Source organism: Papaver somniferum, unplaced genomic scaffold (genome assembly GCF_003573695.1).
Source record: "Papaver somniferum cultivar HN1 unplaced genomic scaffold, ASM357369v1 unplaced-scaffold_135, whole genome shotgun sequence".
NCBI lineage: Eukaryota > Viridiplantae > Streptophyta > Magnoliopsida > Ranunculales > Papaveraceae > Papaver > Papaver somniferum.
In genome coordinates this window covers 10,880,630-10,901,187 of record NW_020622713.1, presented here as the reverse complement: position 1 = coordinate 10,901,187, position 20,558 = coordinate 10,880,630, and the positions used below count along the sequence as shown (strand labels likewise).

At 36.1% G+C, this 20,558-nt stretch overlaps 2 protein-coding genes across 5 annotated transcripts; both read right to left on the bottom strand.

Moving 5' to 3' along the window:
* Window positions 1-200: 200 nt before the first annotated feature.
* On the bottom strand, window positions 201-8,073 carry LOC113333986 (protein FAR1-RELATED SEQUENCE 5-like). 4 transcript variants are annotated; one of them, XM_026580335.1, is made up of 7 exons: window positions 7,940-8,073; window positions 7,192-7,402; window positions 4,756-7,102; window positions 4,520-4,654; window positions 3,999-4,050; window positions 3,579-3,788; window positions 764-962 (listed from the first exon to the last, which is right to left on the bottom strand). In XM_026580335.1, exons 3-4 carry the CDS (start codon window positions 7,084-7,086, stop codon window positions 4,592-4,594), a joined length of 2,394 nt encoding a protein of 797 aa, XP_026436120.1. In that variant the 5' UTR covers window positions 7,087-7,102; window positions 7,192-7,402; window positions 7,940-8,073; the 3' UTR covers window positions 764-962; window positions 3,579-3,788; window positions 3,999-4,050; window positions 4,520-4,591. The 4 variants fall into 4 exon arrangements, with proteins under 4 accessions (XP_026436119.1, XP_026436120.1, XP_026436121.1 ...); XM_026580336.1 differs by having other exon boundaries at window positions 7,303-7,402; XM_026580334.1 differs by having other exon boundaries at window positions 201-962; window positions 4,756-7,402.
* An 11,429-nt stretch (window positions 8,074-19,502) lies between these two features.
* LOC113334098 (uncharacterized mitochondrial protein AtMg00310-like) lies at window positions 19,503-20,024 on the bottom strand. The gene has a single exon (XM_026580435.1). It carries the CDS (start codon window positions 20,022-20,024, stop codon window positions 19,503-19,505), a length of 522 nt encoding a protein of 173 aa, XP_026436220.1.
* Between the last annotated feature and the right edge of the window lie 534 nt (window positions 20,025-20,558).

Below are 20,558 nucleotides of genomic sequence, written 5' to 3'. Positions count from 1 at the left end.
TTGCTTATGATCTGAAACAAACATCTATGTTATGGGTTTTCAGTGTCTAAGGTGATTTTGCTTTAACTGAGATCTAAGGCCCTGCATATTCCATGACAGAACCATCAAGTCACACCCAGAGATTTTGTTTTAACATCTATTTTATCAGATTTGGTACTGAATATAATCACACTAGAATAGAAGCAAATAGGAAGAAAATATAAGGAGACAAAAAGAAAGTGATAGCATAGCAATCAAGCGTGCGTGAGAGGGAGCAATAAAATTTTATGAATCGTATACAAGAGCATAGCAGGAGATATTCTGGCAGGATAGTTACAACTATAATAAACTAGATGTTTGACTATTGGTATTAATATGGAAAATGCAATTTAGGCGATCTGAAAGAGCAACAAGATGACTAAAAATAAATAGAAGAGAAACTAGGTTAAGTAAGAGGAGAGATTTAATGGAAGTAAGGATTACCTTAGCAGGCTCCAAGGTACTCGGTGAATGTCCCTGCTGCTCGTTATCTTTCCACCGGATGGAACTACAATCAGAGCTGTGTCAGAGGTTCCCGAGTTTAGACTAGCCACCGATTCCAATATTTCTTCCTCCATTAACACCCTTTCAGCAACTTCACGAGGAATGCAGTTTTCTTAAACTTTTCCAAATGCAGTTTTCTTCAACTTTTCCATCCCCTTAGAATTGGATACTTCATGAGATGATTTTGGCTATGCATGTGTTAACATAGGAGCAAATTACAATTTGACTTACAGTGGATGCAAGAATACTCAAGAAATTTTTTATATAGTACAAAATCTCTCTATCTACACATCTACTGGACTTGGAAAGTGAACAAGGAAACTCATTAAGGTCGACAAAAATGCAAGAACTGGACACCCTTTTCTTCATAAGATAGGGTTGGTTTCTTGCCACATGTAAACTGGGGGCCTCAACAGTCGTAATGATGAACGCCAAACAACCTGCAAACAGAAAGAAGAGAAGGCCATTTAGATATAAATATCAACAAAGTTGAATCAGGTCCTACGTCCCTGAAGAAAGAGAAGTAAATCAGATCAGAGATTCAACACAGGATAGCAAGTAAAATGAGACTAACAATGAGTCAAAGTGAAAACTGACGGCTCATGGAAGAGAAAAGGATAAAAAAGACCTACAGGCTACAGAGGAAACTAGAGAAGAGAGGTCAATACAAAACGCTCGTGCCTGATAAAAGCATGTAAATTCTATCAGATCCACATTTCTAGAACCAAAAATAAGCATACAACACAGAGCACAGAGTTGACCGAAGGAACACTAGCAGACCAATTAGAATCGATTCTTATGATCTTTTTAGGAGAGAAACTATGTTTAAGTGTTAGTTTAATCATAATTGATGTCTTTTTACAATATCATTCCCTATGTCTGTCTTATCATATATGAATGGATGAAACTCAATTTTTTAAATGTTATGTTCACTGACATTGATGATTCATAGACAGTTGCAATTAAACCAAAATGTAATCAACACACTAATTCAATCATATTTAAGATAAATCGTACGGCAATACTGCATTATAGGTTATTAACTACTTTGGACACGTAAGTAACATACATAGAAGGACATTAAGTCAGTGGCGGGACCAATATTTTATACACTAAAGATCACAACTGTTTCAACTTTACAGGCATCAAAAGCATTTTTCCATTTTTCTTCGCATTCAATATTTTACACCTCGCCTCCCGTAAAGCATTAAATGCAACCTTAAACTATGGTCTGATGCCACCCCTTCCTCTGCACGTCTGAAGGCTTCTTGGTACAAAATATTGCACTGCAAGTACATGTCTATTGAGATTGGTCCTACAAGCTTGGGAAAGCAACTTTGCTTTGATTTTATTGACCCTGAGAGTTCTAGATATATAATTTAACAATGCTTGTTTTGGACATTTTTGCTAAATTAGATACCAGGGTAGTTGACCAACTGACTAGAGGAAACACTGAAGATTTAAAGCAAGTCCGTTAAATTTTTTGCCTGGACCAGGTTGGCACTAGTAAGTAAAAAGGAACCATTGAGAAAGAACAAAGGTGTCGTAGAAGGACTACTCTTAGTGTGTTTTATTCCACTAATCAGATTTTTAGTTTTCAGCATAATTAAGAAAGCTTTGATTACGCTTCCATACGAAGAATAAAGAGAGTGTGGAAGAGGATCTCCCTGCCCAATTCCTCTTGTAGGAAAATCTGTTCCGCGAGGAGAGACATTCACAAGCGCAGAATAACAAGCAGTATAACATATGTATTAACCACAAAAATCACTATTAAAATCAAAAAAAGTAAGAATTCTAATGATAAAGCTCCATTCCAGCCTATTTAAAAGCCTTAGAGGGATCAAGTTTTAAGGACATGTAACCTGATTTTCTCTTAGTAATTTTCATAGTGTGCATAATTTCATGGGAATAATCTGTGATTTGCCTTTCAGGAATAAAGCAGATTGGTGTCTCCAAACCAATCTTTCCAGACTCCAGATGAGGTTTAATCCTAAAAGCAGCAATTTTACCCACTATTTTGTGACTAATAGGTTTGTACTCACTTGGAATACCAGGAAAATTAGTTTTGGGTGTAAGAGATAAAAGTGTGGTTGATTTTTTTATCAAAACTTAGTTCCATGGAAGCCTTTTAAACCCATCTAGAATTATCATCACTTGGAGTGTTTCAGAGATGCTGGAAAAAACCTGGGGAAACCATCAGGATCTGTTACACCCCAAAAGCTCATCGAACAAAGCATTTTTTTGATCTCTTCATCAGAAGGAACAGAACATAACAAATCATTCTCATAAGAGTTTAAGACAAGTTGAAAGATAGTGACGTAAACAAGATCAATAGTACTACCTGAAGAGGATGCTTTATAAATGAATAGAAAATAAGCTACTTAAAGGTCCTTGTCCTTAAATCCAGAGACTAGAAGGGCCTCTTACAGCAGAGATTCTATTAATTCTCCTTTTCTCAGATGCACTTTGATAGATAAATCGAGTACTGTGATCATTTTCTTCTACCTATTTATCCTTAATATATTGACCCCAGTAGATTGTTTCCTCACTTCATCTTATACTCTTAAGTCTTAACTTAAGATTATGCAGAACTCTTTTAGATTTGTTTGTGATAGGAAAATAACATCTATGTTATGTCTACGGTAGCTTGAACTGAGATTTAAGAACCGGCATACTACACGTTAGAACCGCACACCCGGAGAAATGAGAATCTAGGATCCATTTTATCAGATTTGGTACTGAATATAATAGCCCTCAAGAATAGAAGAAGCAAATAGGAAGAGATATAATGAGCAAGGAAAGAGAGTAAAAGGATAGCAAGCAAGAGGGGAAGCACCAAAATTTTATGAGTCATACAGGAGCAGAGCAAGAGATATTGAGTCTGGCAGGATATGCATATAATGAGAATAAATTAAATGTTGGACATAGCGAAAATCACGAGTATAAATATGGAAAATGCAATTTAGGCTATCTGAAAGAGCAATAAGATGATTGGAAATAAATTGAAGAGAAACTAGGTCAAGCAGAAGAATAAATTTGATGTAACTAGGGATTACCTTAGCAGGCTCCAAGGTACTAAATGAATGTCCCTGCTGCTCATTTCTTTTCCCACCAAATGAAACTACAATAACAGCTGCATCAGAGATTCCCATGTTCACCGATTCCAATCTTTCTTCCTCCATTAACATCTGTTCAGCAACTTCATGAGAAATGGAGTTTTCTTCGACTTTGCGATCCACTTCGACTAGCGATATTTCATGAGTTGACTATGCATGCGTTAAAACAGGAGCAAGTCATGAATTTGACATATAGTAATATACAGTCTGGAAGAATACCCAAGAAAATTTTTATATCCTAAAGAGTCTCTCTATATATATATCTACTGAACTTGAAAAGTGAACGAGGAAACTGATTAGGGTCGATAAAAATGCAAGAACTGTCACCCTTTTCTATATAAGATAATGATGGTTTCTTACCACATATGTACATTTTGGGCGTCATCAGAGTTAATTATGAACGCCGAAAAACCTGCAAACAGAAAGATGAGGAGGCCATTTAGATTCAAATACAAACAAACTAGAATCAGGTCCTACAATCCTGAAGAATTAGGAGTAAATCAGATCACAGATCCAGCACAGCAAGTAAAAAAGAGACAAACAATGAGTCGGTATTGAAATTGCCGGTCTATGGAGGAGAAAAGGGGACAAAAACAAAGGCTACAGAGGAAGCCAAAAAAGAAAATTCAATACAAAACACTCTGCCTTAAAAAATCACATATACTCTATCAGATCCACCATTCCTGAACCAAAAATAAGTAAACAACAGAGAGTACAGAGTTGACTGAAGGAACACTGGCAGACCAATTAGAAAACAAAATATCTCAATGCTAGTGCACAGTACTACTGCAATGCTTAACGATTAGGACCCCAAATCATACCGCACAAACATTAAGCAGTGGAAGGAAACAAGATTTCGTGTTGGAAGTCACTTGCATTACCAGCTCAAATCAAATAGAACCATGAAGATAGACAGAATGAAGGAGGTATAAATCATATCGACGTGTATACTTTCAGCTTTGAGGTATGCTCTCCAGGACCCCATGACTAGCGATAGGTTCTAACTCTTGATCGGTCTGATCATATAAAACAAAAACCAACATTAAGCACATAGTATCTGAAAGCATTATCTTGTAAATAATTTTGGTCTGTTGATGTTCAAAAAAATATTTATTACCGTAACAGAGTTTGGGTCAGTATCCTTCGGCCACAAGCAAGGACAACTGTCGAGTCCAGGACTCCTGCATTTGGTCGCGATGCTGCTTGCAGGCTGCTCTGGTACAAGCTTGTAGTTAGAGTTACTCGTGGGAGAGTCTTCTGTATTATCTTGTTGAAGACTGGGAGATGTGGTTGGGTATGCAGAACTGTCAATCTGACAATCTAACATGTTTTCAATCTGATCATTTGTATTGACAACTGTTACAACTTTAGAGGCATCAAAAGCATTTTTCTTCGCATTCAGTATTTTATACCTTGCCTCCCGTAAAGCATTAAATGCAACCTTAAAACTATGGTCTGATGCCACCCCTTCCTCTGCACATTTGATGGCTTCTTGATACAAAACATTGTACTGCATGTTCTTTGCCTTACGAGAATCAGATTGAGATTCCACACGGGGTAAAAGATCTGATACAGCTTCGTCCTTGGCATTTCTCGTCCATCGTTTCAGGATATAGTGGGATGGAAGAACGAACATATTTGTTGCTCTGAAAACTGCGAGTATGTGTCTGCAAAGAATGCCTTCTGATTCAAACATTTTGCAACTGCAACTAGCTACTTGTTCCGACTCATTAAATGCAACAAAATATGCCTTACGTTCTTCGTCGAATCTTGCTACCTCATATGTGGTGATTGCCCCATCATCCACACTCTTCTTCACCGCAAGAACGAGAGACTCAAAAATTTCTACTTGGAAAACTGTGAAGATTTTTCTCGTATATATATCTGCCGCTTGTTTCTCCATAGGCAAGGGTGTTTTCAGAACAGGTTTGGTGTAAAATGTGTCGAATTCTGCCCGAGCTTCTTTTTCAAAACGATCATTCAGAGCTTTCTCATACTGCTCTGCAAAATCTTGTATAGTTGTTCTTGCATTGACATAGCCATCAAAGAGTGAGTTCACACTTTCACTTCGTTGAGTTGCTGACATTCCTGCAAAGAATATGTCTCTTAAGTATGCTGGAGCCCATAATTTACAGTCAGCATATAGTGATTGAAGCCATTCATTACCCAGAAGACTATACTTATCAAGGAGTGAACTCCAAGCTAATTCAAACTCTTCACCAGTTTCACTCTTGTTAACGCACTTATCGAGCTCAGTTTGAAATGTCTTTGGAAGTGCACTGTAGACCTGTCCCATTTCTCTAGGCATCTTGCTCAGGATGTGCCACTTGCAATATCGATGGCAAGATTCTGGGAAAACTCTCTCAACAGCAGTTCTTATGGTTATATCATTATCTGTTATTATTAATCCCGGTTGCCGACCGGACATTGCTTCGAGCCATGTCTTAAAAAGCCAGATAAAGGTAGACTCAGACTCGTCCGCAAGCAATGCACAGCCAAACAATATGGACTGTTTATGATGATTTACTCCTGTGAATGGAGCAACCGACATTTTATATTGATTTACTTGGTATGTTGAGTCAAAAGCAACCACGTCAGAGAAGCAATTGTAAGAAATTCTTGACCTTGTGTCGACCCAGAAAACACTGCTCAGACGGTCTTCATCATCTACCTGTATTGCATAAAAGAAAGCAGGATCATTTGCTTTCATAATTTTAAAAAACCCTAGAAGACTTTGTGCATCTAGACCAAAGGTGCTTAGCCGTCCTTTCCCAATAAAATTAGTTTCGCCTTGAGTGGGAAACCCATTTTTGTTGATCACTCCACACTCCTCCGTGAAGAGATTCCCTGTATTCTTTGTACTGATTTCTGGTGATTCATAATTACTACTCAAGCTTTTCTGTGGCTCATTTTCCAGTCGATGAGATCTCAGGAAATGTCTCATAGCTGGAGTTACCAACTCATGATTATGAGTTTTCTCTAATTTCGCAACATACCATTTTCCACAATCTCGCCTCCTAACGGTCATCATTGCCTTGCAGCCTTCCCTTGTGATAGGTCTGGCTCTCCTTCTTTTTGCATCATCACTAGAATCCATCTTTCTTGCTCGCTTATCCCTGCGGAAACCTTCTTTAGAACAACAAAATTCCCTTGAAATAATTGAATTGTCCTTTTTTGAACGATAGTACGAGTTCACCCGAATGCTAAATCCCATTTGCTTCGCATAAGAATTATAAAAGTTCCTGGCGTCATCTTCAGAAACAAATTCCAGGTCCGTGGTTGGTTGTGTGATTCCACCAGCCAAACATGTAGATAAATCGTCCTTGTTTGTATCATCCAAAACCATGGGAACTTCAACATCTTCTATAACACAACACTCTTCGGTGGCATCCTCCAAAGCTACATAGTCCATCATGTCTTTCTCTAATTCAACAGACAGTTTCTCCATGTTACTTGGTCATGTTCTGCCAAATGACATATCAAAAATTAGCTCAAATTAAAGCAATCGTCCAGGCAGATTAAGCATTAAGATGACGCTTTAAATTTTTGATACCAGTTCTACTTAAATGTTCCTCTCTCATAAAAGAGGGTACTGTTAAAACATTAAGCATCAATAATGATAAACGCTTTCCAATTAAATGCAGAAAAGAACAATTAGCTGAACCAAATAATATTAGGCGACAAAGCTGTAAGGGTTTCCATTCAATTGCTGAAAATCAATCCCTGACATTCTCATTTTACTGAATCCAAATAGCTAACAAATCCTGAAAAGAATGGCATCCAAAATAACAATTAGCTCAAAATAATGGCATTGAAATGTAAGGGGTTCCATTCAATTGCTGAAAAATCAATCCCTGACATTCTCATTTTACTGAATCCAAATAGCTAACAAATTCTGAAAAATATGGCATCCAAAATGTAGGAGGTTCCAAAACAAAATCCATGACATTCTCATTCCTGTAATTTTTTACTGAAATCAAATAAACTCAAAATTGCTGAAATTCATTCATAAATCAATCATATAATGCTATTTGTTGATACTCAACTAAATGCTATTCCCCAATTAAATGAAGCAAATTCTTCCTCTTATTTTCCAATAACAGCAAATTTCAATCAAAAAATCAGTATTTCCAAGTAAACAATCAGCTTTCCAAGTGGAAAGCCAACATTACAAAAACCCTAGACTGGGGTTCAGTGAAAAAAGAAGAAGAGGTGATTTAGAGTCATGTTCAGCATAATCAAGAATACAAAAAAAAAAAAAAAGGAGAGACCATAAAAGCTGTAGAGAAATAGAGAATTACCTCTGTGTTTTGAAGGAGTAATCTTTTTGGTTGGACTGTGGTGTGGAGGAAGAAGAAGAAGAAGAATGACGAGGATGATGATGAGAGGACGGACACAGATAAGGATGATAGACAACAATATTTGGGATAGTCCAGCGGATGAGCCATTTTGGATCTATAACGACCAAATGCGCTTATTTGGGTTGGCCCCTTTGTTATTACGGTCTTAATAGCGGCCCGACAGTGATAGGGGCGGAGCCAGGTCTCAAGAAAAAGCGTGCCAAAAAAACTTTCCCCATGCTGGGACAGTTGGATTTCCAAAAAAACTTTCCCCGTGCCAAAAAAACTTTCCCCATGCTGGGGGCTGCAAAATGGATTTCCAAGATTGTAACCTAACCGAAGCATGCCATCAATTATGCACAGTTGTGTAACCTATCACCTATGGGACCCATCAATTTATACTCTTCTTTGTGATAAAAGGTAAAAAAAAATTTGAAGCATGCGTATATTAGAAAAATAACTAAATTGTTATTACACGAGGGAAGGTGATTCTCCTGGAGTCGCCTAATAAAATTTGGTCAATAAAAGTCCGGTTCGCCTGGTCCCATATTGATGTTTAGTAGTTTCTTGATTGGCTACCATCTGCCGCATAGTTTGCTATACCGTCTGTTGCTTGGTTTCCTTCCCTATAATTATGTTGAATAGCACAAAAAGGAATTTGACTCATTCTGTGTTTAATTTCTGCGATCATTTCTGAAATATACCAAGGGGCTTCCATTGGAGTGTTGATGAAGTGCATGAGATTCTTTGAGTCCGTCTCAAATAAAACTTTAGTCCATCTTCTTGCAATCACGGTTCTGGTTGCTAGCACAGTTGTCCATGTCTCTGCTGTGAGCATCGTGGTTACTCCAAGAGGTTGTGCAGGTGCCATTATCATTTGCGTGTTTGAATCTCTGCAAATGAATCCTGCTCCCGCCATACCCGGGTGGCCTCTAGCTGCCCCACATGTGTTCACTTTAATCCAGCTTGTTGTTGGATGGCACCAACCTACCTGAATGGTTGTAGTCGTCTTGGTTATGTTTGTTGTAATTCTGGAATTCAGTTCCCCCGGAAGAATTGGTGGAGAAATATTCTTTTCCCATTCAAATTCTTGTTGTTGTTGTTAGAGCATTGCTCGATCGAACTCGCAAGCGTTGCTATCTCAAGCTTGTTTGTCAAGTTTAGTTTCCAAAACTATAAGTCTTGATTTCTAGTCTACTTATAGCTAAGTCTCGGATTATAATAGTGAGTGCAGTTGAGCTCTAGACTCCACGGCATTCATTGAATGAAGATGAAGAACTACTCGAGGGAACTTATTAAACTTCATCGACAAAAGGTATGTGGAGACTTGAACTTATCTATCACTCAAAAGTCCATCTACTCTATCTCCTATTTGAGACAAAAGTCGTATTGCTATATAGACTTCAATTATACACATTTGTTATTTCGAGCCTAGTTTATCTCGCTTATCTATTTCTCGAAATATGTGTTGGTAAGATTTCGCTTTGGCCAAGTTCATCTTTACTCGTGACGAAAGTCATGTTGATTATTTCAATAACTTGAAAATCGCTTTGATGAAAATAGTTTGTGGATAACGACTATTTTAACATCCTCTAAGAAAGTTTCAATGATTGAAATGAGAGTTTAGAACAAGTAACCATGTTTGGATATAAACATAGTGTGTTCTCACATTTGTGTAAACGTCCAAAACGGGGAACCTAAAGTATACCAGTACGCGTACGGGTGGTTGTTGGAAATCTGGGAAGTATGTGTACCCGTACGCATACTGGCGAAAGTTTCACGTCCGTGAATTTCTGCTGGAGTTTGGAAGTGTTAATTGGTTCGAGTGAATCAAAACCGATTTTGCTTCAATTGTGTCTTGTATACTTCTATGAGATCTTAGCAATTGAATAACTCTCAAACTAGTTCATTTGAGTCACTTGAACTAGTTATGGTGAAGATGAATAAGGTTGAAATGAAAGTGCTCATATGGCTAACCATTGGTTAACTATTGTTGAACCGACTAAATGTACACGTTTAGGTACGGTCACTCAAACCTAAATGAAGGTACATTTCATTTGTGTATAAAAAGCTAAGTTCGATCTAACGGTTGAAATTTTTTAGCTTGAATCTAATCAAGTTTTTATCTAACGGTGAATATTGAATGCTTTGTTACCAAGGTAACTTAGATTGCAAACCCTCATTTGAAATCTATATAAAGGAGAACTCTAGCAACTGGGAAACCTAATCCCCACCCCTCTTGTGTGATACTAGTTGTATAAGCTAGAGTCGATTCTCCTTTAAACCTTAGGTTTTTCATGAAACCCTGTAGGTTGACAAATTGAAAACTTCAATGAGATTGTGAAGCCAGACCCAACTATTTTCTTTGGAGTTGCGTGATCTGATCTTATTGTTTTCTATCGTGATTGAGTGCAATCATAAGATTGGCTTGAGATTAATTTCTCCGATAGGCAAGATAGAAAAGTAGTCACAAACACCTTCCATCGTTTGTGATTCCACGATATCTTGTTTCGTTAATCGATTAAGATTATTGTGAGGTGATTGATAATACAAGGTTGTTCTTCAGGAATATAAGTTCGGGTTATCAATTGGTTCATGTTCACCTTGATTTATCAAAAGACAGAACAAAAACTCGTAGGTATATCTGTGGGAGACAGATTTATCTATTCAATAGACTTTTCTGTGTGAGATAGATTTGTTTATCAAGTCTTCGAATTTGGGTCGTAGCAACTATTAGTTGTGGGTGAGATCAGCTAAGGGAATCAAGTACGTAGTATCCTGTTGGGATCAGAGACGTAAGGAACACGATTGTATCTTGAATCGATGTGAGATTGATTAGGGTTCAACTACATTCCAGACCGAAGTTATCTTTGTAGTAGGCTAGTGTCTGTAGTGGCTTAATATAGTGTGGTGTTCAAATCTGGACTAGGTCTCGGGGTTAGTCTGCATTTGAGGTTTCCTTGTTAACAAAACTTATGGTGTCTATGTTATTTCTTTTCCGCATTATATTTTGTTATATAATTGAAATATCACAGGTTTTTCATTGAATCGATCGATTGGTAAATACAACCTTTGGTTGTTGATTGAAATTGATTGATCCTTGAACATTGGTCTTTGGTACCGTTCAAGTTATTTATCTTATATTCAATCAGGCTCAAAAATTGTATTTGTTTGATTGCGGATTGAATTAATAGATTGAGACATAACTCTTTGATATACTTTTTATTAAGATTGAGTCTGACTGTCTAGTTGATTCTCTTGAAAGTATATTGGAGTTAGTCCATACAGATTGCTAAATATTGGGTGAGGTTGTTAGACCCCGCTTTTTTAGTTGTGATAATGATCTTGCCAGGATGTCCGTATGAGTGGATTGCTCTTGATTGAATACGAGATCATTTCTTGATGTCCATAGTGACCATAGTAGAAAACAACATGAAGTGACAGAAGAGGTATTGCCTTGTGTTTGTAGTATTTGTAAAAAAAAATTTTGAGGGTTTAAGGTAATTGGTTGGTTGTTACCTTGGGATTGGTTTGTTGATATGCGGTTAGAAAGGCTGGTCCAAGCGGACATAGCCTTCGTGCAATCGATAAGCATGTGTTGAGTTGTTTCTGGCCCGGAGTTGCATCAGGGGCAAAGGTTGGAAGTGGAGAGATTGATGTGATGTATCATAGACAAGGTTGGCAAACCTTTATAGCTTTCCACAAGAAAAGCTGAATTTTGGGAGGACATGGTAAGATCCATAAAATTTGGTTGTTGGTAGGGGGTTTGGGTGTACGAGGTTATCTTGTTGTGTTAGATAACTATACCCGGAAGCGGTTGTGTATTTTCCTGATTTAGAGCGGGGCCAGATTATTTTATCTAGAATACTGTCAGGAGGAAGGTGTATATTTATAATGTGTTGGATGACATTAGGTGGTAGGTTGTTTAGCCGATCATGTCTCCAGTATTGAGAATTACATGTTTATGTATAAATTCATAACTTGGAATAATTTAATTAGAGAAGTTGTGTAGCTTCAATTCTAAGCAACCCTAAGCCTTGTTATATACTCTTTCCGATTCTAAGAAAAGAGATATTATCACTTTTTCATTTTCACCTAAAAATGCCTGGCTAGTTTGGGGCCTAGTAGTTTATTTGGGGGCTATAGATTTCCTCACCCGCTTAGACTAAGGGGATAAGGGGTCTAAACTAGGTAAAAATATTAAATTATCCTTTAAAGAAACCTTAATAATTCAATAATAAATACGAAATCATAATCATTTCTATTAACAAATACAAAAATCTTTAATCAAACCTCTTTTTTTTTAAATTTCCATCAAAATCAAAATCAAAAACTAAAACCTAATCACAAACAACAATTGAATTCTCATTTTTTGGGGGTTTTGAAGGATTTTCATGCATAAACAATTCAAATGATTGAGTTAATCCCTTTAATTCGTTCCTTTTAAGAGAAACTCAACAATGATTTAACTCAAAATCTCTGAAATTTACTCATCAAATTTTCTGAAAATAAACCCATAATAAATTTATGTGTGCACGGGATTAGTCCGATTGTAGTTGATGTTAGAAGCAATTGTTTTTTATTATACACCCACGTAAACCGGTTCTGGGTTGATGTTCTTCGTGTTTTATGAACATCAAGCACAATCTGTTTATGCTAATGCATATATCAACCAATTCATTAATATGGTTTGAATTTGGCACGAACACTGAAATTTTTATCTTTCTATTGTAGAGCATAAAAATAAGAATTGAACGCAAAAAGAATGAGGTCATTCCGACGTCGGGTGAAGAAGTTATGAGCAAAACAGTTGAAGAAATACCCAGATTTGCAATCGGTTTATGTGGGCATTAACATAAACCGATTGTAACGAAAAAAAATCACAGAAAAACTCTTAAATTCTACAATCGTTTTATGTTCTAAGTCTTAAAACCCGATTCTTAGAATCAGTTTATGAGAGCATGAACATAACCCGATTTTGGGTTAATTTTTTCAAAAAAAAATTGTTTCATGTTTTGATGATGAAGTATTAATTGATTTTTAGATTAACATGATTAAACATCAATTAATCATCCAATTAACACTAGTTAATCATGGACAAATTAGCCATTATGTAAAATAGTTGGATAAAGGGTTTTTCATATTACTTCATAATGACCCTTTTTTTGTCTTATAGTCATAGGCCCCAAATAATCCTCATAGGCCACAAACTAGCCACGTAAAAATAAGACAAATCGAAAAAGTGATAGTATCTTTCTTTCTTTTTTTAACCGAGGGAGTATATAAATAGAGGACTCTTTTATTTTAAATTATGAATCCCTAACACTATGGTGTCCTAGTTGCTAAGGTAGAGTCGTCCTCCATAACCTATATTTTCTTGTGAAACTATATTAGGTTATATATACTTTATTAAAGATCCCACTTATGGATTTGTGAAGCTCGGTCAGACCATCTTTTACGTGATATAGTTCTTGTATTTGACTCCTGCTATTGTTGATTATTGTAGTTCACGTACTATAAATTAGGAACAAGATATATTAGAATCACAAAGTTATCTTCGTATTAGAATTTATGATTCCGCAAGATATATGATTTGATTTGATTAGATTTGAAAAGGCGGGGTCTAACAACCACGCCAAATATTTCGTTCGGGAATCTGTATGGACAACTCCAATACAATTCCAAGAGAATCAACTAGACAGTCAGACTCGATATGAGAAATAACTTGGATGGTACCAAAGACCAATATCCAAGCGTCAATCAATTCCTATCCAACAAGCAAGGTCGTATTTACATATTGATTGAAATACGCACAACCTATGATATTTCAATTATATAAACAAATATAATGCGGAAAAGAAATAACATAGACACCAGAAATTTTGTTAACGAGGAAACCACAAATGCAGAAAAACCCCGTGACCGTAAAAAAAATAGTCCAGATTGAACACCACACAGTATTAAACCGTTACAGACACTAGCCTACTACAAGATTAACTTCGGTCTGGAATGTAATTGATCCCTCGCTAATCTCACATTGATCAAGGTACACTCACGTTCCTTAAGCCTCTGAATCCCAGCAGGACTCTACGCACTTGATTCCCTTAGCTGATCTTACCCACAACCAAGAGTTTCTACGACCCAAAGTCGAAGACTTATAAACCAATCTGTCTACCACAGAAAAACCTATTCAGATAGATAAATCTGTCTCCCACGTAAATACCTATGAAGTTTTGTTCCGTCTTATGATTAATCAAGGTGCACAGGAACCAAATGATAATCCGGTCTTATATTCCCGAAGAACAACCTAGAAATATCAATCACCTCACAATAACTTAACTATATGGTAGTAAAACAAGTTATTGTGGAATCACAAAGAATGAGACAAAGATCTTTGTGATTACTTTTTATATCTTACCTATCGGAGATAAATCTCGCGTCAATCTTAGAGAAGATAGTACTCAATACGATAGAACAAGTAAGATCAGAATACGCAACTACGGAGAAAATAGTTGGATCTGGCTTCAGAATCCCAATGAAGTCTTCAAGTCGTTAACCTACACGGTTTTGGAAAAACCTAGGCTGAAGGAGAATTGAATCTAGTATACAACTAGTATCACACATGAGGTGTGGGGATTAGGTTTCCCAGTTGCTAGAGTTCTCCTTTATATAACTTTCAAATCAAGGTTTTCTTAGTTATCTTAGGAACAAAGCATTCATTATTCACCGTTAGATGAAATCCTGATTTAGATACAAGCTAAGTTTTTCTTGTAACCAAAGAAATATCTCTCCACCGTTAGATAGACTTATCTTGTCACACACAAATGAAATATACTTCATTTAGATATGGGTAATCATACCTAAACATTTACATAAGGTTGGCTCAATAATAGTTAACTTAAGTTAGCCATATGAACACTTTTGTCGAATTCATATTCTAACACATTTAGATCAACTATGATTATCAAACATAATCAAAGGATCTAGTTGTGTTCTTCATAGAATTGTTCAATTGTTCATTATTTTATAGTAAAATACATGAACGAATTGAAGCAAAATCGGATTGATTTGAAAGAATCAATTTATGAACATTTAAGCTATGGTTTGCAAATATTGCATTCCTTATTATATAAATGTATTTGTTCATGAGTATCAAATCATACTTTACCGATTTAAGAACTTGAACCAATTAATTTTTCGAACGGGTATGCAAACTTTATCTCCAGACACTGGTCACAAGCCAACAGTTTGCAAACGGGTACACAAACTTTAGCTCCGGACCAAACTCAGTTGAAACCGTTTACGAACGGGTACGCAAACATGGTTCCCGGACTTCAACAATTAAATCACTTTGCGAACGGGTATGCAAACTTAAGTACCCTGACTTAAACAGTTGAATAAGTTTGCGAACGGATATGCAAACTTCCGGTCCTGAATTCTATCAAAATAGTTCGTACACTAAGTACACAAACCGTAATATATCCAGACGTAGGTTTTATCTCTTAACTCCCATTTGAATCCTTAAAACATTCTTAGAAGACGACAATGGATGTATCACATACACCATTAGCTAATAAGCAATTTTCAAGTGATCGAATGATCAATATGAAACTTTCCAAGTTCACATCAAATGATTGTCTCACACAAATCATGTAAGGTGTTTCAAGGAAATTTCCACATGATCATGTTTTGACATAAAGTCAAGAATGATGATGAATGTATCTAAGATAAAAAGCTACCAACACGTATTTCGAGAAATAGATAAGGGAGTTATACTCAGCTCCTAATATCAAATGTGTATGATACGAAAGACTTCTAAGGATAGATAAGTTTTAATCTCCACATACCTTTTGTTGATGAAGTTCCTCCGAATTCTTCAGTAGATCTTTGCTTCAAGTGCCGTGAAGTCTAAAGCTCAACTATACAATCTATCCTAGTCTGAAACTCCTATAGGTAGACTAGAAATCAAGACTATAGTTTTGATCAACTGAATTTGACAAACAAGCTTGAGATAGCAACGCTTGCGAGTTCAACCGCGCAATGCTCTAACAAGATTTTTATTGTGAGGTAGAATCAATTATGCATCTCTATAAGTTTTGAAAAGAGTAAGTTATCCTAATTGTTGAGTTTGCTTGATATATTATTTTCCTTGAGTATCCTTCGTAAGCATATAGATTTCCACTACCTTGAAATTGAAAAAAAAAAATTATTATTAAGTATTAACAAATAAGAACAATTCTAGTCGCACTGGAACATAGTACCGTGATTTACACCGAACGGAATCGAATGGACTCAGTTGAGCGTTCAGTGCATTGGGATATGGGTGGGCAGGAGTGGGCCCCACCGCCCCTATCACACGGTGCAAAATTCGGTGAATTAATCATTTTCGAGAAAATAATACATTAATCATATACTTGATACACTTAATTAAAAATATTAATCAAATACTCCCTCCGTACCAAATTAAATGAGCTAGTTGGTTTTAAATTTTGTCCCATAAATAGATGAGCTATCTCGCTAATCAAGGGGATGTTTCTAAAACTACCCTTTTCTTATTTTTTATATTTTTGATCGGAAAAAATTTATTGATAGTTAAGAGGGTGAACCCTCCATCTCCAACAAGAGTTGAGATTGAATACATCTAGGGGTATTGTCAGACCATTCCTTTGTAAGCTGCTCAGTATGCGCAACCTTAAAAAGAATGTATGTAATCTTATTTTGTTCCTTAGAAACATAATAACACTTCCAATTCTTATTATTTTGAAAACAATAAATAAATCTCTAATGAACTGATGAAACTGCCAGTTTAAATGGAATTGTCCTCTTTTAATAGTTTCAACTATGATCCTTGAGTCAGTTTCAAAATTCACCACTTCTAACTTCAGCTTCTGAGCCCATTAAACAACCTCCTAGAAATCTTTTCCTTCCACTTGTTCTGGATTAGTGCGTCTGCAATATAGCTGCATTTAGCTCCTCTTGATTCACCTGCAAAATTACGTAATATTAGACCAGTTCCACTATTTTTAGTGATATTATCAAAAGAGCCATCAAAATTAAAGTGTTAAAGTGTTAGAGCATCGCTCGGTCGAACTCGCATGCGTTGATATCTCAAGCATGTTTGTCAATATTAGTGATCAAAACTATATGTCTTGATTTCTAGTTTACTTACGACTAAGTCTCGGTCTAGGATAGTCAAGTGTAGTTGAAGCTCCAGACTCCATGGTGATCATCTTACGAAGACGAAGAACTACTCGAGGAATAAGTGGAACTTCATCCGAATAAAAGGTATGTAGAGACTTGAACTTATCTATCACTCAAAAGTCTATTCTATCTACTACTCTTGAGATAAAGTTGTTTAAGAATGATAGTTTTCATACATACACGTTTGCTATTTCGAGCCGAGTTTACTCGCCTATCTTTTTCTCGAAATATGTGTTGGTAAGCTTTTGCTTGAACCAACTAAGTGTACACGTTTAGGTACGATTACTCAAACCTAAATGAATACATTTCATTTGTGTGTGTGACAAGCTAAGTTTCAATCTAACGGTTGAAAGATATTAGCTGGGTTGAATTAGGTTTTTCATCTAACGGTGAATATTGAATGCTTTGTTACCAAGGTAACTTCGATTGCAAACCCTGATTTGAAAAACTATATAAAGGAGACATCTAGCATCTGGAAAAACTAATCCACACACCTCCTGTGTGATACTAGTTGGTTTGCTAGAGTCGATTCTCCTTTAACCTTAGGTTTCTTCTCGAGAGAAGCCAGATGAAACTACTTTTATTGTAGTTTAGCGATCTGATCTTGCCGTTTTCTATCGTACGAGTTCAATTTAATAATTGGCTTGAGATTATATCTCCAATAGGGCAAGATAAAAATAAATCACAAACATCTTCGTCTCATCATTTGTGATTCCAAAATATCTAGTTTCGCTACCATACGATTTAGATTATTGTGAGGTGATTGATAATACTGGGCTGTTCTGCGGGAATATAAGTCCGGGTTATCAATTAGTTTCTGTTCACATTAATTTATCAAAAAACGGAAAAAAAAAACTCTTGGGTATTTCTGTGGGAGACAGATTTATTTAATCTTATAGACTTTTCTGTGTGAGACAGATTTGTCTATCAAGTCTTCGACTTTGGGTCGTAGCAACTCTTAGTTGTGGGTAAGATCAGCTGGGATCAGAGACGTTAGGAGCGCAATTGTACCTTGAATCAGTGTGAGATTGATTAGGGTTCAACTACAGTCCATACCGAAGTTAGTTTGTAGTAGGCTAGTGTCTGTAGCGGCTTAATATAGTGTGGTGTTCAATCTGGACTAGGCCCCGGGGTTTTTCTGCATTTGCAGTTTCCTCGTTAACAAAATTTTTGGTATCTATGTTATTTCTATTCCGTATTATATTTTGTTATATAATTGAAATATCACAGGTTGTTCGCTGTATCGATCAATTGTGAAATCCAACCTTTGGTTGTTGATTGGAAATTGATTGATCCTTGAATATTGGTCTTTTGTACCATCCAAGTTATTATCCTTGTATTTGATAAAGACTCGCAGATTTCTATTTGCTTGAGTAAAGATCAAATCAAGAGATTGAGATATTAACTCCTCGATATACTTTTCTCTATATTGATTCTGATTGTCTAGATGATTCTCTAGAAAATATACTGGAGTTAGTCCATACAAATCTCTAATTGAAATATTGGGTGAGGTTGTTGTACCCCCGCATTTTCATAAAGGACCATTCTTTGGAAGAATCCATCTGATATGAATCCTAGCTTCTGTAGAGATTGGCCTGCTGTTTTTCTTAACTATCAGGGAAGATTGATCTATATAAAGATTAGTAATTCTGACAATCAACTGTTGGGGGGATAACAACTTGTCTTCAAAAAATTTAGAGCACCTCTCCTACCATAAATCCCAAGCAGCGATTACTCTCTTAATCATCTCTTCAGAAGTAGTGGCTTAATTTTCTTCTAAACTGAATAAACCAGGAGGTAAGAATATGCTGAATAATATCTTCTTCCTCAAATTGTAACCCACTAACCCCAAACCATAAAGCACTGGCATAATCACAATGTAGGAGTATATGTGAAGAAGCCTCTAGTTCTCTACTACAAATATGACAAGATTTATCTTTATCTTGCACAAATCTGAAAACTATCTGTCTTGTAGGAAGGATATTTTGTAAACATTTCGTTTGGAAATGTTTAACTATAGGAATAACTGGAAGACTCCAAATAGTTTTGAAAGCATCATTCCTCTCTTGAGACATGTTTGAAACCCTGTGCTTATCTTGATATATTTTCTTGTAATCTGATTTTACAGTAAAATGCCCATTCTTTTCCAACTTCTAGATTATAGTGTCTTTTTGTTGAGCATGACTAGAGATAGAAGAATTGAGAGATATACCTCAGGAGTGAACAAATCAAACAGAAGATTCATATTCCAACAATGCATTGAAGGAGAGAATAAGTCCTTGACCAAAATATAACTTGTTGGATTAACTCCATTAACCTTAGGCTAAGGAGGAGAATCATATCTAGGGATCCAATTATCTGCCCAAATCTTGATACTAGCACCATTTCCTAATAGCCATTTACTGTTTCTTTTAATAAATGGAATTTCAGAGGATATACTGCTCCAGGAAAATGAAGAATCGTCTTTCACCATGTGATTAAATATACCTTCAGAATAATATTTAGATCCCATGGCTTTGGACCATAGATCATCTGTATTGGTGCATAATCTCCATGCAGATTTAGCAAGGAAAGCTTTGTTGAAACACTCAAGATCCATGAATCCTAAATCATCTTCTTTTTTATCTTTGCTGAGGCTACTCCAAGAAATGACTACACCTTTGTTGGTGTCTTTTTTCCTCCAAAATTTACACTGAACTGAGTTAAGAGCTTTAATGGTCTGATCTGGTAGCTTAAAAGAAATCATATGGTGAACAGGTAAAGCATATAGGACATGCTTGACCATCACAGTTCTACCTGCTTCTGAGAGATTAATGGAATTCCATTTGAGTAACCTATTTTCCATCTTATCAATCAAGACTGAAAAAGGAACCTTTTTATTTCTTTCAACGAAAAAAGGCAGTCCAAGATATTTTTCCTTTTCATCCATAATCGGTACCTAACGAGTACCAAAAAGTATTTGATAAGTAGAGAGACTCGTTTCTTTTTTGAAGTACACTGAAGATTTTAAGAAATTAATAACTTGGCCACTGCACTTACTAAATTCTTTAATGATTTGAAGAAGATATCTTGTTTGATTCAAGTTTTCCTTACAAAAAAGAAGGCAATCGTATGCAAATAATAAATGGTTAATCTTAGGACCTCTTCTTGCAATTTTTACTCCAGTGAGTAATTTAGCTTGTTAACAGTAAGCTAGTTTCCCTGAAAGATCTTCCATGACAATGATGAAGATGAAAGGTGATAATGGATCACCTTGCCTGATTCCTCTTGATGGATGAAAGGATTTACATGGTGACCCATTTAGAAGTACTTCAACCTCAGTGGTACTTATACACTGAAAAATTAAGTTACACAATTTCTCACAAAAACCAAATTTCTT